This window comes from Gopherus flavomarginatus, chromosome 9, assembly GCF_025201925.1.
Source record: "Gopherus flavomarginatus isolate rGopFla2 chromosome 9, rGopFla2.mat.asm, whole genome shotgun sequence".
Taxonomy (NCBI): domain Eukaryota; kingdom Metazoa; phylum Chordata; order Testudines; family Testudinidae; genus Gopherus; species Gopherus flavomarginatus.
This window is the reverse complement of record NC_066625.1, coordinates 54,012,524-54,030,683: the sequence shown is the minus strand read 5'-3', so window position 1 is coordinate 54,030,683 and position 18,160 is coordinate 54,012,524. Positions and strand designations below refer to the sequence as shown.

At 45.4% G+C, this 18,160-nt stretch overlaps 1 protein-coding gene across 1 annotated transcript in view; it reads left to right on the top strand.

The window, feature by feature from the left end:
- The window catches only part of SCAMP2 (secretory carrier membrane protein 2), a 28,387-nt gene extending 13,600 nt beyond the window's left edge, over positions 1-14,787 (top strand). The window contains exons 5-9 of the mRNA XM_050966856.1: positions 3,657-3,785; positions 4,794-4,953; positions 5,680-5,781; positions 10,154-10,271; positions 12,242-14,787. Coding sequence (XP_050822813.1) covers positions 3,657-3,785; positions 4,794-4,953; positions 5,680-5,781; positions 10,154-10,271; positions 12,242-12,388 — 656 coding nt within the window. The 3' untranslated portion in view covers positions 12,389-14,787. The remainder of the gene's footprint in view (positions 1-3,656; positions 3,786-4,793; positions 4,954-5,679; positions 5,782-10,153; positions 10,272-12,241) is intronic.
- Positions 14,788-18,160: the final 3,373 nt, after the last annotated feature.

Here is an 18,160-nt window from a genome sequence, read left to right as displayed (position 1 = left end):
ATAGCATACTGCAGCCCAGAGAGAGAGAGAGAGACAGGGCATAGGAGGAGGGCAGCCAGAGGGCACAAGGAAAGGAGGGTCTATAACCACTAGACTTCACATCGAGGAGCCCTGAGTTTCTTCTGTTCCTCTGCTGTCAACAAAGAACTGCAGAACTCACTAGCAAAGTGTCTGTCTCATTCCCTTCTGGTAGCTGGTCCACACAGAGGATAACAGCCTACTACTACTTCCCGTTACACTGTTAGCTCAAGTGGTAGAGGTCCCTTCTGCAGATCTAAAGGTTTGAAGCCAGCTGATGACTCAAGCTGGTGGTCAGTATGGTTCTGCATAATGGGATTTTTTTCATTTTTTTTTTTTTTAAATTAGGAGATTGTAGCCTTAATCTTTTAACAATTTTTTTAAAATGCAGAGTCAAGCACTCAGGTTAGGAAGTGCCAGAATTAAGGTTGCCTGTGTAACCATTTTTCAGCCCCCTTGTGCACACACACTGATAGTCTTTAGTTACCTAATCACATACTAGTTTTTCCATGGGACCTCTGCCCCTTTCACTGTATAGGATGGATGGTGCCCTGGGAATGCAGCAGGGTTGTGTGTAATGAAGGAGACCGTTGTCTGTGGGACACCTGCCTTATTTGTTGTAGAAATTGGAACGTGTGTAGTAAATGATAGAGGCAAGGTGGGTGAGGCAATATCTTTTATTGGATCAATTTCTGTTGGTGAGATAGACAAGCTTTTGAGCTACAGAGCTCTCTCTCACTAACAGAAGTTGGTCCAGTAAAACATATTACTTCACCCCCCTCGTGTGTCTCATATCCTGGGGCCAACACGAGTACAACTACACTGTGTATTTATAGTGAATGAGGCAGAGGATTGCAGGAGAGGAGAGATGGTTCTATTGATAAGGAAATAGAATACCACTGTGGAGAAATGGCTTGTATCCCTGCCTCTGCCACAGATTTCCTGTGTGATGCTTGTCAAGTCACTTAAACCGCTTTTCACAATTGGCCACTAATTGTGTGTTCCTCAACTTTCTGGATGCACAACATGAGACACCTAGAGCCAGATTTACAGAAGTGCTGAGCACTCACAACTGCAACTGAAACCAGCTGGAATTGTGCTTTGGACACACTATAGAGCTGGGTGAAATTTTTGTGGTGAGCAGTCAATTCCTTGAAAAATGCATTTTTCGGGGCACCAAAACTATTTGCAAATTCGGTGAATAGTTTTGGCCAAAAAAACCCAACAAAACCCTGAAGAAGAAACCTAGAACAGAATACAAAATGTACAGTACTTACTTTATATTATTTTTATTACAAATATTTGCACTATAAAAATGATAAAAGAAATAATGCTTTTCAGTTCACCTCATACAAGTACTGTAGTGCAATCTCTTTATTGTGAAAGTGTAACTTTCAAATGTAGATTTTTTTTTGTTACATTGTTTTGTTTTTGAGTGCAGTTATGTAAAACTTTAGAACCTACAAGTCCACTCAGTCCTACTTCTTGTTCAGCTAATTGCTAAGACAAACAAGTTTGTTTACATTTATGGGAGATACTGCTGACTGCTTCTTATTTACATTGTCACCTGAAAGTGAGAATAAGTGTTCGCATGGCACTTTTGTAACCGGCGTTGCAAAGTATTTACGTGCCAGATATACTAAACATTTGTATGCCCCTTCATGCTTTGGCCACCGTTCCAGAGGACATGCTTCCCTGCTGATGATGCTTGTTTAAAAAATAATACGTTAATTAAATCTGTGACTGAACACCTTGGGGGAGAATTGTATGTCTCCTGTTCTATTTTACCTGCATTCTGCCATATATTTCATGTTATATCAATCTCAGATGATGACCCAGCACATGTTCATTTTAAGAATGCTTTCACAGCAGATTTGACAAAACGCAAAGAAGGTACCAATGTGAGATTTCTAAGGGTAGATACAGCACTCGACCTAAGGTTTAAGGATCTGAATTGCCTTCCAAAATCTGAGAGGGACAAAGTGTGGAGAATGTTTTCAGATGTCTCAAAAGCTCAACACTCCGATGTGGAAACTACAGAACCCGAACCACAAAAAAGGAATCAGCCTACTGGTGGCATCTGACTCAGATGATGAAAATGAACATGCATCGGTCCTCTCTACTTTGGGTCGTTATCGAGTAGAACCCGTCATCAGCATGGACGTATATATTTTGGAAAGATGGTTGAAGCATGAAGGGACATATTAATCTTTAGCGCATCTGGCACATAAATATCTTGTGATGCCAGCTACAAAAGTTCCATGTGAATGCTTGTTCTCACTTTCAGGTGACGTGAACAAGACATAAGCAGCATTATCTCCTGCAAATAAACCAAGCTTGTTTATCTGAGCAATTGGCTGAAGTAGGACTGAGTGGACTTGTTCTAAAATTTTACATTGTTTTATTTTTGAATGTAGTTATTTTTTGTATAATTCTACATTTTGTATAATTCTACATTTGTAAGCTCAACTTTCATGATCAAGAGATTGCACTACAGTACTTAGATTAGGTGAATTGAAAAATACCTTTTTACAGTGCAAATATTTGTAAGTCAATATAAAATGAGAACTGTACACTTTGTATTCTGTGGTGTAATTGAAATCAATGTATTTGAAAATGTAGAAAACATCATTTATTTAAATATTTTTGGCTATTCTATTGTTGTTTAACAGTGTGATGAATCTTTTTTAATTACATGACGCCCCTAATGCTAAGTACCCTGGGAAATCAGGCCCTAGGTATCTCACATTAGGCGTCTTAAATTATTGGACGCTTTTGACAACTTTGGCCTTAATCTCTCTGCCTCATTTTCCAAACTGTAAAATGGAAATAATGCCACCACCTTTTCTCACAGGGGTGTTGTGCAGATAAATTAATGTGACAGCCACACATTGAATGAGGACAATACAAAGTAATATTAAATACCCATTCACTGAACAAGGCAGGGGGAAAATAGTATGTGATCATGTAATTAAAGACTATTGTAATGCATACACACAAGAATGCCAAATTAAGGTTGCACAAGTAACCTTAATTCTGACAATTCCTAACTTGGATGTTTGACTTTGCAGTCTTAATGTTCTTTTATTGGAGTTTTTTAATGTAATTTGGTATAGTCTCACCTGAGTACCTTCCAGTAGCACTCTAAGCAAAGTGGGTGACATCTGTCACGTGTGGCTAAGGACGAGAATTGTGTGTGTAGTGTATCGTAGTGTTTAGATTCTAGTAGGGAGGTTTTGTGCGTACGTCCTGCTATATATGTTGAAGAAGGCAGTTCCAAGAAGTGTGCTCCGCCCTTGGAGTGGAAGATGGTGAGGTTTGTGATGGTCCTTTGTCCCTGCGGGAGTTTGTCCCACAGTCTCTGCCCAACCCCCATTGCATCAGAGGCCTCTAAAACAACACTTGACCCATTTCACTGGTTCCTAGCAGTGCTTATACATCCATGAGTGAAGCCCCTGATGCAGTCCACTTCTAAGGCTTAAATTTCTTTCCATGGTCTGGTTGCTACATCATCTTCCAAGGGTCAAGTCTTAATAGCTACTGACTATTAGTCTGCTTGCTTGTGGATTAGCGTGCTTTAGTGAGTCTGTCGAACAAGGGAACTCTCTTGAGGGATCTCTCCTTGTTTCCTTTTATAGCGAGACAGAACAATTGGCCACACTTTCCCAAGAAGTGTCCTATCAAGCCGTGTTTCTATCAGGACTTCTCTGCAGACATCCCAGCTGATTACCAGCGAATATGCAAGATGCTATATTACTTGTGGATGTGTGAGTAAGCACCTATAACTGGCACAGTTGGGGAAATAGTGTTGGGCTGGAAGGAAAATTTGGAATGGTTCTTTCTTAGGAGGCTTTCTATCAAATGCTGACTTTTCCATAGTAGCTATTGATGCTGAAGTCATCTGTAGGTATCCTTTGTGGCTGTAAACTCCTGGTCCTCTGTTTTTTAAAGACAGATCTAAAAAAGTCTCTAGTTCAACCCCACGTTACTGGACTTAATGCAGGTATTTCTAGATGAAATTCTATGGCCTGTGTTATGTAGGACTATATAATCATAATGGTCCCTTTTGAAAGGATGGTGGATGTGTTTCACTTTAATGCATCAGGGAACCCAAGCTGTGCTCCCCACTTGGTGTTTATCAGCCTGTCCACCTAAAGTCATAGTCATGTGCAATGTTGTAATCACATCCCCAGCAGCCAGTTAAGAAGAATTAAGACTTTTAGGCTAGAGCAGCAGTAGGCAGCCTATGGCACAGGTGCCGAAGGCGGCACGCAAGCTGATTTTCAGTGGCGCTCACACTGCCAAGGTCCTGGCCATGGTTCCAGGGGGCTCTGCATTTTAATTTAGTTTTTAAATGAAGCTTCTTAAACATTTTAGAAGCCTTATTTACTTTACATACAACAATAGTTTAGTTATATATTATAGACGTATAGAAAGAGACCTTCTAACAATGTTAAAATGTATTACTGGCACACGACACCTTAAATCAGAGCGAATAAATGAAGACTCGGCACAGCACTTCTGAAAGGTAGCCGACCCCTGGGCTAGAGCGACAAGGAGCAGTATCAGATGGACCCTTACAGTAAGATCCACCTTTCCATGCAGATGGCCCTTGACGGGGAAGGGAAATGCTGAAACTATGGCTCACGGGCTACCTAGTTTCTATCGACAATGTTGTGCACTGTGGTCTGTGAGAAGTCAGTGATGCTTTGGCACTTTGTGGGTTTTCCTGGAGATTGCTAATCTGTTTCCTTTCTTTCTCCCATCCTGAACAGTTCACTCAGTTACCCTGCTTTTAAACCTGCTTGCTTGCCTGGCATGGTTCACCGCCAGCTCAAAAAGAGGAGTAGACTTTGGTCTCTCAATTCTGTGGTTTATTTTGTTCACCCCTTGTGCTTTCCTCTGTTGGTATCGACCCATCTACAAGGCTTTCAGGCAAGTACCGTTTTTCAGTTTAACAGGGATGCAGCCATTACTGGGAGGAAGTGCTGTTTAATCTGATCATAATGTGTTTGCTTGGGGATTTTCCAAGTCTTCAGTACATTAGATAGACCAAAGCCTCCCTTACAGATTGGAAGTTGGGGGTATGTGCTGGTCATGTGGAAGAGAGCTTGATCTTCTTGTGCTCACTCTGAGCTTAGGCTGGATAATTTTAATGGTCCCTTCTCACCTTAAAATCTACAATCTATCGACATGGATGTAGTGAAAGATCATCTGACTGCAGCTAAATGTGCCATATTAGATACAGTAGAAACCTCTAATGTAACTAGGAAATGCCTGTCAATGAGACATTAACATCTATCCAGTGTCCAAACCCCAGCTGATTATTTGGTCCTAGTTATGTTCATGTTCAGAAAATTCTTGACAGTAGTAGCCCAGTAAAGCAGCCTGGTTATATAACAAGTATTGAGGAAGGGGGCTTTACCATCATACATACCATACGGAATGAGTGAGTGCATATTGCAGCCACTGTGTTTGATAATTCTCTTGCTGCATGGCTTCCTTTTGGTTCCGCAATCCCTGCCCCTCCATGCAATCTTCAGCCTGAGAACAGTTCATTGCAGTTGTTGCCCGTTTATTTACAAAATGCTTTTGTGATTTGTATCGTGCGTCTGTCCTGAGGATTCCTGGATTTCACTCACCCTCTCTCTCACCTTGCAGGTCTGACAGCTCCTTCAGCTTCTTCGTGTTCTTCTTAGTCTTTTTCTGCCAAATTGCAATCTACATCATCCAGGCAGTCGGCATTCCTGGCTGGGGGGACAGGTAAGCCTGACTTACTGCATGTGCAATGCAGCCCTGAACTGGCACCTTCTCAACAGGACTGCCGTTGTTTGAAGAGTTTCTGTTCTGTGCTTTTTGTTCTTAAAGCTCTGTCCTCTTCCATTTCTCTCCTGGTACACGGCTTCTGCAGAGTTCAGCTGGGTGCCTTTCTCCGCCACAATCCCTATTCCAGTCATGTCAAAGGCATGTATCTCCTCTGCTGATATATCCTGACAGTTCCCAACCACTCCTTACTGTGCTGTCTCCTGTTCTCTTTATTTCTACATGTCTTTCTGTGCCTATTTGGTGCCACATCTTCAATGAAGATCTTGTCTGGCTACTCTCTCTAAACAGCCACGTAGCCTTCTCCGGTGGAGGCAATGTTCTACAGATCAGTATGTGCCAATAATCTAAAGACTGGGTACCAGAATCCATCTGTTTGCAGTTTTGATCCCCTGTAAAATGAGAGAAGGGCTAATGTAGTGCCCATCTTTAAAAAAGGGAAGGAGGAGAATCCAGGGAACTACAGGGCCAGTCCTGGGGCCAGTTTTGTTCAGTATCTTCATTAATGATCTGAAGGATGGTGTGGATTGCACCTTCAGCAGATTTGCAGACAACACTAAACTGAGAGGAGTGGTAGGTACGCTGGAGGGTAGGGATAGGATACAGAGGGACCTAGAGAAATTAGAAGATTGGGTCAAAAGAAATCTGAGGAGGTTCAACAAGGACAAGTGCAGAGTCCTGCACTTCGGATGGAAGAATTCCATGCACTGCTACAGACTAGGGACCTAATGGCTAGGCAGCGTTCTGCAGAAAAGGGCCTAGGGGTTACAATGGATGATAAACTGGATATGAGTTGACAATGTGCCCTTGTTGCCAAGAAGGCTAACGGCATTTTGGGCTGTGTAAGTAGGGGCACTGCTAGCTGATGGAGGGACGTGATCATTCCCCTCTGTTGAACATTGGTGAGGCCACATCTGAAGTACTGTGTCCAGTTTTGGGCCCCACGCTACAAGAAGGATGTGGAAAAATTGGAAAGAGTCCAGTGGAGAGCAGCAAAAATGATTAGAGGGATTGGAGCACGTGATTTATGAGGAGAGGCTGAGGGAACTGGGATTGCTTAGTCTGCAGAAGAGAAGAATGAGGGGGGATTTTATAGCTGCTTTCAACTACCTGAAAGGGGGTTCCAAAGAGGATGGATCTAGACTGTTCTCAGTGGTAGCAGAGGACAGAACAAGGAGTAATGGTCTCAAGTTGCAGTGGGGGAGGTTTAGACTGGATATTAAGAAAATCTTTCACTAGGAGAGTGGTGAAACACTGGAATGGGTTACCTAGGGAGGTGGTGGAATCTCCTTCCTTAGAGGTTTTTAAGGTCAGGCTTGACAAAGCCCTGGCTGGGATGATTTAGTTGGGGATTGATCCTGCTTTGACCAGGAGGTTGGACTAGATGGCCTCCTGAGGTCCCTTCCAACCCTGATATTCTAGGATTCTTAGTGTGTTGGCTGCAAATTCAACTGAGATAGAAGTGGGTTTTTTTATTCCAGCTTCCCCCCCCCCACACACACACACACACTAGTCTTCACATTATGCATGTGAAGAAGTCTGAATTGGGAGTTTAGTTGTGGGGGCACCTTCAGGTAACAACTGCAGTGAAACCACAGTCTGTTTTTGCCCACAGCCTGGAGAATGGCTCCTGGGGAAAGTCATCCTTTTCTCTCCTGGTTCTTTGACCCTGTCACAGCCTTTTGAGTCACAGTCAGAGCTCCATTTTCAGTCTGACTAGGGTGAGCGCTCTGGTTCCCAAAAACACGTTTATCTGTAGAGAAGGCTGCTCCCAAGCACACAGTATTTTAATCAGTAGCTAAATAGTGTAATTTGTGTTTTGTGCTAGTTAAACACAGTGGAAAATACACCGCTAATGAAACACGTCAGATATTTCCTTCTCGCCAATCGCTTCTCAGCCTCCTTTGGCAAAAGATGATCCAGTTTATTTAGCAGTTGAAATTAAATGCCCCTTTTCTAATGCTGAGAGGAGGACCTTTGTCCAAATAGATAATTCTGGATTCTAGCTAGGTGTCTTGATAGTCCTAGCCCTTTGCACTTTATCAGGGATATGGCCGTAAGGAACTCTAGGGGTTAATCTCAGGAACTGGCATCTTTTTATCCAGCTCTTGCTCTTTGATTCTTCATCCTGTTTTCTTTGTTTCTTCCACTCCTCACAAATATTTCCCCAGCCTTGCAAGACTCATGAAAATACTGGCCCAGGCTAGAAATCTACTTGCTTGTTCTTTCCCATGATGGTAAGCTGACTAGTAGAAGTTAACAAGAATGCTTTATCCATAAAGGTGTTTCAGGTGTTTTTGAAGGTCCCAAGTGCTTTGATTCATGCATGACAGCAGAGCCAGACTAGCATGGGGGCTCTAACCATATGCGGAGCATATCTGAGGTAGGCTGGGTTAGCATAATGCTCTGTGCTGGTGTCAGAGAGGCTGCTTCTGAAAATGAGTGAATCAGAATTGCTAGAAACGAGTGCACCAGCTGCATTCTGGGCCTCAAGTCCCATAATGTTAACTCTCTGGAGTTGGATTTTGTACCTTTCTGTGACCGTGGCCCTGTGATTCTGCTCCTTTCCCAAGTCCATGGTGGTTTTGCCCATTCTTCTCCAGCTAGCAACCATTTGTGTGTGTTCCACATTGCGTTTACTTTTAGAGTATGTCTACACAGCAGTGTAAACCCGGGCTCAAGCCTAACCACCCTTGCATCCACACACAGCAATTGTGCTAATTTAGGGCTTGGATCTAGGGTCCCAGGACCCTGCAGGGCTGGAGGGTCTGAGCCCAAGTTAAGCTAGGACCTTGGGTCTCAGCCCTAGTGCTTTCCTGTGCGTACGCAGCCTCATCTTGACTTGGGTCCCAGAAGTCCTCCAGACATATCCCAGAGTTCCCAACAGCAGAGGAGTGGCAGTGCAGGCAGCCAGCACAGCGGCCAGAAGCGCCATTACTGCCTGGCTGAGTGTGCTCCTTGATTCTGCTATGGCTCCTCGCTGGTGCACAGAGCCCAGGAGCAGGGAGCAAAGCTGACAAGTGGGTGGCAGCTTCCAGCTGCCAGGATGTTGGGGGTCATCCCCCACAGCCATGCTGAGCCAGGAGCGCTGCCGTTCCTCTCTGTGCAGGCAGCTGCTTGGTTCCACTGCACTCTCTGTCCCTTGCTCCCAGGCCTCCCCACCCTCCCTGGGGCTATGTGCAGGGGCTGCATGCACTGTGAATGCTCCCGCCAGCCCCTAAACTTCCCCCTAGGGATCCCTTATCCCTGTCTCCTGGGCACAGCAGGGACAGCGATAAGGGATCCCCAGGGCTGCTGGAGCACATTGCACTCCAAGCCCTAGGGATGCACTTCACTGTTCTATAGCCAGCAGCTGCCAAGCAGGGCGGGGGAGGCATGTTTTTCCTCTGAAATCTACATTTTATTTCAAACTTCAAAACAAATAAAAAAACAACCAACCAGCAACACCTTTATTGAGCAGCTCACTTCAAAAGTTAAAAATTGCAAAGTTTCAGTTTAATAGTTTGACAGGCCTGGAGCCTGATGTCCTAATTATCCTCAGAACAGGGGCGCCTGGGGATTTTCCTACCACTGTGACAAGGCCTAGAGCCCACTTCTCAGATTCAATGGTAGTTCAGTATAAACCCTTCTCACACTGCAGTCATTCTACTGAGAGGAGCTGATTATGAGCTGATGTACTTGTGCTCCTTCTGGGCAACTGAGACCCATCAATAGCAACACCACAATTAGGAAACAGGGTGGGCAGTAGAGTTTTTCCACAATACACCACCTTCCTAGGGCAAGAATGTCAACATAGGAGGTGGGGGCTAGGCACCCTGGGATAGAGTTATTGTGACTCGGGTCCGTGTATTGCAGTGTAGATGCCAGAGCCCTAGGTTTGAGCACTGGTCTGAAAATCCTTAACCTAGGGTGAAAATGCAGTGTAGGCACTGAAGCCCAGGGTTCCCTGACACGGGTCAGCTGACTCGAGTCCTACTAACCCGAGGCTTACATTGCTGTGTAGATATACCCATACTGCACTGTGAGGAGGGAACTGTACAAGGGAATGGGAAGGCACCTCAGTGATCCTTTTCAAAGCTAGCCTAGCATCTAGAATGGGTAACTTCCTGCATGAGACTAAATCCAGTAAGGAACTTTTCCTGTGGTCTGATATTCCTGCAGCAGCTCTACTTGGCTGCATGTCCTCTGTGGTCCCTCAGTCCTATTGTCATCAAATAACCTGAGTAACCTACAGCTCTCCCAGAGTCTTGTCTATTTTCTTGTCCCTGTGTATACCTGGTACTCTTCAAGTGATGAGCCCTCTTTCTTACAGTGGTTGGATTGCAGCTCTGCAAGAGACACGCGAAAAGTGGGCTGTGTCCATAATCATGATGGTGGTGGCCGCATTCTTCACGGTGTGTGCTGTCCTCTCACTCTTCCTCCTAAAGCGGGTAAGTTACTGAAAGACAAAAGCAGCTCCAACTTAAATCCTGCATCCTAGGACAGTTCATCACCAGTAGCAAAGGATTTCCAGGTATTGAATCATAGTCTTTTCTAGAGTTTTGTGGTTAGTAACCAGCTTAGTGTCGAAGGGAGGATGAAAGTAGCAAGTTTGTCAAGAGCTTTTGGAAAACATGTTTTCCTGTTCCTCCTCCTGGATTTGTACAAAAGTCCCTTACAAGAAGCTGTGATGGAAACATAAGTAATCACATGGATGGGAAACTAGATAAGAGACCGAAAACAGAATAGATGGTCTGTTTTCTATACGGCAAAAGGTTACCAGAGAGGGGAGGCCCCCACAAGACCAGCATTTAATATCTAGAAAAGCAGGGGAAAGTAGTAAGGTGACAAGATTTGCAGATGCTATTTAGGTTAATTGAGACTAGAACAGGTTGTCAAAAGTTCAAAGGGAGCCAGACACAGCAGGAGACTGGGCAGCATGAGGGCAGATAAAATTCAGCATTGACAAATGCAGGGAAGTGAAACTGCCAGGAATCACATGAATTGGTCTTAGACATTGTTGGGTTCTAGGTTAATTGTAACAACTTGGGAAAGCTTGGTCGTCTTTGGGGATGGGTCACTGAAGGCCTGAACTCAGTCAAAAAAGCAAATGATGCCCTGATGCATGAAGCATAGGACAGAAAAGAACATTGGCAGGATCCTGCCACTCTGTGAATGAGGTAGATGGTCCAGCCTGGCCTGCAGGTACTGTGCCTGGCTCTGTACAGCGAGGTGGGGGGGGGGTAGAAAAGATTACAGCTATGCAAGAGACTTCCATACCAAGAGTCAGTGAAAAGATAGGGACTGGTTAGTTTAAAGAGGGGATGTGTGGTAGAGGTAAACAAATCAATGAATGGGCTAGAGAACAGAAATCTCATCTCTCTGATCACGCTTTTATCCAGTGCATAATTGACCTGTTCACTGTCCCAAGAGCTCAGTGAGGCCAAGAGCTAAGTAGAATTTCAGAAAAGATCAGACATTTACATGGATTGTGAGAAAGCCACAGTTACACTAAAATATATGAGCTGTGAATCTTCCCACTTCGGGAAATGCGCCACTTGTTAGCTTCTTCCTAGCCCATCAGTTATGGGCACGTTATTCCATAGTTATCCATCAAGAAGCTTCTTGGACCTTCCCCCCGAAGCATCTGGTCTTGGCCAGTTTTGGAGACGGGACACTAGGCTGACCTGGGAAAATAAATCTTACATTCTTCTGCCAAATACTTCAAAACCATCACCACCACATGGTGCCCATTTAAACTATACCATGGTCTGCCCCCTGTAGCCACGAACCAGTTCCCTCCCTCTACAGCCTGCTGTCTGGGAAACACATCTACCTCCTGCTGTCCCAACTTTGCTCCAAACATGCCCCACCTGCCTTCCTCCTGCAGAATCTGGATGAATGTTTGCCAGATATCGAAGGCAACTGGGGAATCTTGGAGGTGGGGTGTGGAAGGGGCGAGTGAATTCCGTAGTCGCCTCCTCCTTGAGTCCTAAATGACTCCTGGGATGATGTGCGCCTCTGTGACACCAAGTACCATCATACCCAGGTCTCTTGTGTGATAGTGTTCAGGGGGCCAGGATTACACGCCATCCTTCAGTTGAATGGTGGTCCCTGGTTATTCATCCTCTGCTGAGTTGAGGGCTCTAACTTGTAACATGTGAGGAGCTTCTCCTCTTCAATCTTCCACAGCTCATGCTGGATTGATTTAGCTGCCAGCCCCTGTTTTTGCTGGTGGCATGCCTTTGTGCCTGCGAGGCTAGCTAGCTCTGGAACTAGCCAGAGAGGGATATGTTAGCTTTCTGTGTGCTGTCCTGAGATTCTGTCAGCTGCCGGAGGTCCTGGAGAATCCCGTAGAGAGGTGGTGTCGGGGTGAAAGGGAGAGTCTTTTGGCTGACATTTTCTCTCTCTCCTTTCTCAGGTGCACTCTCTGTATCGCCGGACGGGAGCCAGTTTCCAAAGGGCCCAGGAAGAGTTCTCCCAAGGCATCCTCACCAACAGGAACTTCCAGACCGCAGCGGCAGGGGCCGCTTCTTCAGCTGCACAGGGTGCTTTCCAGGGAAACTAGCCCTTCCCATGGGTGCCACCACCGTGCCCCCTTCCCCTTCCTTTTTCATCACAACCTGATCTTAAGAAGCACTTTCCACAGTCACCGTGCTAACTCCATGACGCCGGCTGCGGAGATGAGAAGAGGTCTCTGTAGCTTCAGCTTGTCTGCCTCTCTGGCGACTAGTTCTTCTTTCCTTGCTTTGGGGTGGGGGGCTACGGAAATATTCTCTTAAATCAAATATAGCTCTCCTTATCCAGGACAGGTTTGACGTTTTTCACTACTTCTCCTGCTTGCTCGTGCTCCTGTGATAGAGAGAGGAATCTCATCACTTTTTAGCAACTCTTCCATTGGGCTTTGCTCTGAAGGATTTATTTTGTAACTTACATGAGGTGGGTGTTAATAAGGGCGGAAGCTGCCCTTTGTTTGAAACATCTGTGCTAATTAGTTCTTGACCTCTTACTACCTGCTCCCGTGGGGTCTGCTTAACATTTGGCATAAAGGGTGCTGTTGGGAAACTGCTCTTTGCCAACCCATCATGGTGCAAATCTCCCGCCCACTTCTGTTATTTCTCACCTTGGGGTGAGGGTCCTACCCAAGATTGTATTATGGAATCTTATTCCTGTAGGAGATGCATGGAGGGTTAATTAATGGAGTGCAGCCTTCACCATAGCCTTAAATCTTGGAGAGGGGGGGATAATCTCTGTACCTCACCAGCCACTGTAGCAGCCTTTGATAGACCATGGGGGACTCCGCAGGACTGGGTATGTGTCCCATGGGGTTTAGGATGTGGCGGGGGTGGGGTGTAATTGAGCCAGCAAACCAGTTTTGAGAGGAAGCGCTCTAGATTTTATACAGCTTGCTCAGCCTCTGGTGAGTGGGGTGCCGGCTTCAGAACACTACATATACCTGCAGCTGGCCCTTCCTCTTCCCTGCCAGCTTGCTCTCCACATTTGAGAGGATCGTCCCACAGAGCTTTGGGATTCCAGGGGGCGCTTGGACTTTCTCCAGGGGGAATTCATAGGTTTCTCCAGAGAGAGGAGTCTTGGTTGCAGCATGTTCCTTTTTGAAACCCGTGTCTGCGCAAAACCTCTCGGTGGCACAGCGTCCAGCAACACCCCCTTATCTGGATTGCATGCTCCTGCTCAGAAGATAACCACCCCCCTACTCTGCCTCCCTTAAGATCACACATCTCTTTTGCTGAAGATTGTGTGTTGCTGGTTTTTGAGTCCATTTGTCTGGTTTTTGGTGACAAGAGTTTCCTGTGTTTAACCTTGAGCAACTGGTTAGTTCCTGAGGTGCACTCCTGAGAGCCCTTGAGACGGGGCGGTGGGGGGGAGGGCCACGGAGAATCTGCGCTTTCTTTAGATTTGTGACTTTTGCAGTGTAAAAAGTACCCACTCTTCACCAGCTGCTTTCTCTCCTCCCCATCTTTTTGGGTGTTGAATCTTTAGTATCCTGGTCTCACAAGCCCCTTTTCTAACAGGAAAAAGTGTGGGGAGGGTCACTTCTCCACCAGCAGGTTGAAAAGGGATTAGGAGGGAGAAAGCAGGAGCGCTCCTGTTCACTGAAGAAATCCAGGATCTCTGGGAAAGGGGGTAAACGCCCTGAAAATATTGGTGTGATCGTGTACAAATTGCTTATAACGGATCGCAGCATCGGTGTGGCTATGCAGTGCGGAAACTCCTCCCCAGACTCAACCTTGATGCTGCTCTCTTCAGAGGCTACAGAAACTCTTCAGGGCTTGCTCAGTGCATCTGGCAGCTCCTAGTCTGAAGTGTGTTTGAAATCATTATTTAGTCGGTCTAGAAAGGAGAAAAACGCCAGCCTCCAGCACCCTGAGATGTTTGCTCCCTTCTGTCGCTGTCAGTGGTGCCCATGACACCCCGTCTGTTGAGAATTTTGCCCTTTCTGCAGAGGGATTGAGCGGAGTTGGGGCAGAAGGGGGAAGTCTACTGTGGAATTGGGACCCTTGGGGGTTTGCTTATATCCATATTTGATCTGGTTAACCAATCAAAACATAGTTAATCTCTGTTAGATTAGGGCCAAGTCCGTTTGGTTTGTGGGCTCTGAGGAAGATGAAGGGCAGGGAAAAAATTGAGAGGAGCAAAGTGCTTGATACCTTCATGTGAACAAAGGAGGGGTTAGTTTCAATGGTGTGTGTGATATGGAAATAGTGACTGGGTTATCGTTAACCACCCCCCTTTCAGTATAATGGCAGACCAGGTCTGTTTGAGCTGATCCAGTGCACCTGGTGAGGTTTCCTCTAGCCTCTCACTCTTTTGAATGTACATGATGATGGAAAAATTAGACTTTAAAATCCCCCCTTTCTGATGTATTTCCCTCTCTAATCTTTTCGTGTAAAAATGTATATGTCAAGTCACACTTTTGTGCTTAAATAAAAAACAAAATAAACCTAACCCCCCAACCTTTCTGGGAATCTCTGCTGGTTTGGAATGGCTCCCGTATGAGGAGAGATTAATAAGACTGGGACTTTTTAACTTGGAAAAGAGACAGCTAAGAGGGATATGATTGAGGTCTATAGAATCATGACTGGTGTGAAGAAGGTAAATAAGGAAATGTTATTTACTCATAACACAAGAACTAGCGGTCATCAAATGAACTTAATAGGCAGCAGATTTAAAACAAACAAAAGGAAGTATTTCTTCACACAATGCACAGACAACCTGTGGAACTCTTTGCCAGAGGATGTTGTGAAGGCCAAGATTAATGGTTCAAAAAAGCACTAGGGAAGTTCATGGAGGATAGATCCATCAATGGCTATTAGCCAGGATGGACAGGGATGGTGTCCCTAGCCTCTGTTTGCCAGAAGCTGGGAATGAGGGATGCGATGAATCACTTGATACCTGTTCTGCTCATTCTCTCTGGGGTCCCTGCCATTGTCCACTGTAGGCAGACAGGATATGGGGCTAGATGGACCTTTGGTCTGAGCCAATATGTCTGTTCTTTTGTTTCAACTAGTAGCGATTACACACGTCCATTTCATACGTTAGCCACAGAAGTCCAAGGCTAGCTCAGAGGAGAGCCATAAGAAGATTCATCTGAAGCATGTTGCTGTCAGTGCTGTACATTTTGGGTGCACACCTCTTTGGTGCACTGGTCAGGTGTTGAGAATTTAAGTGGGAATGTTACTGAGCCAGCTTCCAGAGAGCACAGTGGTGTCAGGGATCCATTGCAAATGAAGCCCTCCTCCCACTCTGTCCACATGTGCAGAACACTACAGCCTGAGACTGCATCTGCTTCAGGGTTGACCACGTTTATGGAAGCCAAGCCCACTGTCAGGACAATAAAACCAAGGGCTTGTCTACACTTGGAAAATTATCAGAATAACTACTCCAGAATGAATGTTCTGTATGTACAGCCCCTAGCACAAGGGTTTTCTGGTCTGTGAGTAGGGCTGCTGGGTACTACGTTAATACAAATGATCTGGAGTAGTTATTTGTAGCATAAACCCTCTAGTTTTGGTATTCATAGATTACAACCAGAAAGGGACCATTGTCATCTAGCCTGACCTGTGTTACACAAACCCCAGGATTTCCCTGAGTTAATTCCTGTTTGAACAAGTCTCAGGAAAAACTTGTCAGTGTTCACACGGGGGCTTATACCGAAATAATTCCAGGATAGCTATTTCAGTAAACTGCCATGTATAGACAAGTCCGGATTGTGCTTCACCACATGGCAGCTCCTGAGCCTCTCTGATCTGACGCCCCATGTTTCAAGCAATTCTGGCCTAATTAATGATGGCCAAAACATGGCTCCGATGATGTGACATTTCTGCCACATTAACCACCTCAGATGCACAAGGCCACCCTCTTGATGTAGGAGCAAAAGGTCTAAGTGGGTAGGATGGTGGCTGGAATGATGTTTTCCATCCGACAAAACATGTTGAGGCAATTTTTCTCATCCCAATACGGAATGAAAGGCCAACATTTCTGAAATGCGTCATGAAGTGAAAATGCAAAATTCTCATTTTGGGTCAATTCAATTTTTTTTGTTTGATCTTTTTAATTAAAAATTGTTTTTGACTCAATCAACTTTTTGTTCTGAAACACCAGCATGGGACATTTTGACAATTTTGAAACTTTTGTTTTTTTTCTGAACAAAATATTGTCAATTGATACAGATTTGTGAAAAATTTCAGTTTAATCAAAATAGCATGGACAAAAATGGTTCCGATGAAAACAGATCTAGCGGCTCTACTCCTGAAAACATGTGCTGCTGCACTGAGTAGATGTGCCGTTTCTGCCATAATGGCCAAAGCTCTCCAGAGCTCCATGTTCCCAGGGCTGGCTCCAGGCACCAGCGCAGCAATCAGGTGCTTGGGGCAGCTAACGGAGAGGGGCAGCACGTCCAGCTCTTTGGTGGCAATTTGGGGGCGGGTCCCTCAGTCCCTCTTGGAGGGAAGGACCTACCGCTGAATTGCCACCAAAGAATGAAGTGCTCTATGGTGTGCGTGTGAGACTGGAAGGTGCTACCCACCCAACAGGACTGAGTGGAGAAGACAGCACCTTTTTGAAGGAAAGGCGGAGCGCACAGATGCACAGGTGGGGTGCTGAGAGAAAGGAACAAATACCATGGCTCGATGCATTGTGTGCCATCCTTGCCAAGGGTACCAATGTAACCAGCTCTCATTGCTTTCATGCCCCTCCTGTTTAATTGCAGCCAGGGGTGGCTCCAGGCAGCAGCGCAGATATGCCAAAGCCGCGGGGCCGGCAGATCACTCGCAGAAATGCCGCTGCATCTGCATGACTGTGGACCGCCCGCAGGCATGCCACTGAAGGCTGCCTGACTGCCGTGCTTGGGACGGCAAAAAACATAGAGCCGCCCCTGATTGCAGCACTATGTCTTGGGTCCAGCACTAATCCCACTTTATGGAGGTGACACTTCCTGGCTTTTAAATGAGTTGGTTATGACTAACCTTACCACTTTCTAATCAGGTAGCTATAAGTGGTGCTTTGCACTTAGTGGTGCAGATGAGAGGTGAGCAAGGTGTCAAGCAACAGTGGGGAAAACAGTGGTTACCTAATGTTTCCAAAATATTTCAGCAGAATCCCTCCTTGTCCTTTAACAACCCTTCTCTGCCTGCTCCCAATGCACTCTCACAGACACAATTTCCTCTCAGTCTAGTCTAAGGACACTTGTCTGTTTTAGGTCCAGGGTTTGGGTGGGAGGGCTTAAATAAGAGAGTGCTGAGGTGATGTTTACAGGACGCTATATACATAGAAATGGGGCATGATTTAAAAAAAATTGATTTTTCAAAGTTTAATAGTGTATGTAGGTAGGTTGCCAGGTTGGCATCTAACATTAGGGTGACCAGACAGCAAATGTGAAAAATTGGGACATTTGGGTGGGGGGTAATAGGAGCCTATATAAGAAAAAGACCCCAAAATTGGGACTGTCCCTATAAAATCAGGACATCTGGTCATCCTATCTAACATATTTAAATATGTAAAGCTCAGGTCTTTGAATATGTCAGTCCATTTAACTGCCAAGGCAAAATGAGAATGTTTTACTTGCTGCTGTTACAAATAACACCTAAATTCACTGCAACTGCATGAGATTATATGGAGATTTCCCTTTTTTCCAGTTTACATTGTGCATGTGCCAGCCCTTTGTCTGGTCAGTTTCACTCCTGCCCCCTTCTCAGTTATTCCCTAACCCTGCAAAGGATGCAGATTACATAAATTGTCCCATTGACTTCAACGCATGAGTTAAAGGGGCCCATGGGCAAAACTGGGCCCTCAGATCCTGATCCTGCAAGCTGTCCCATGC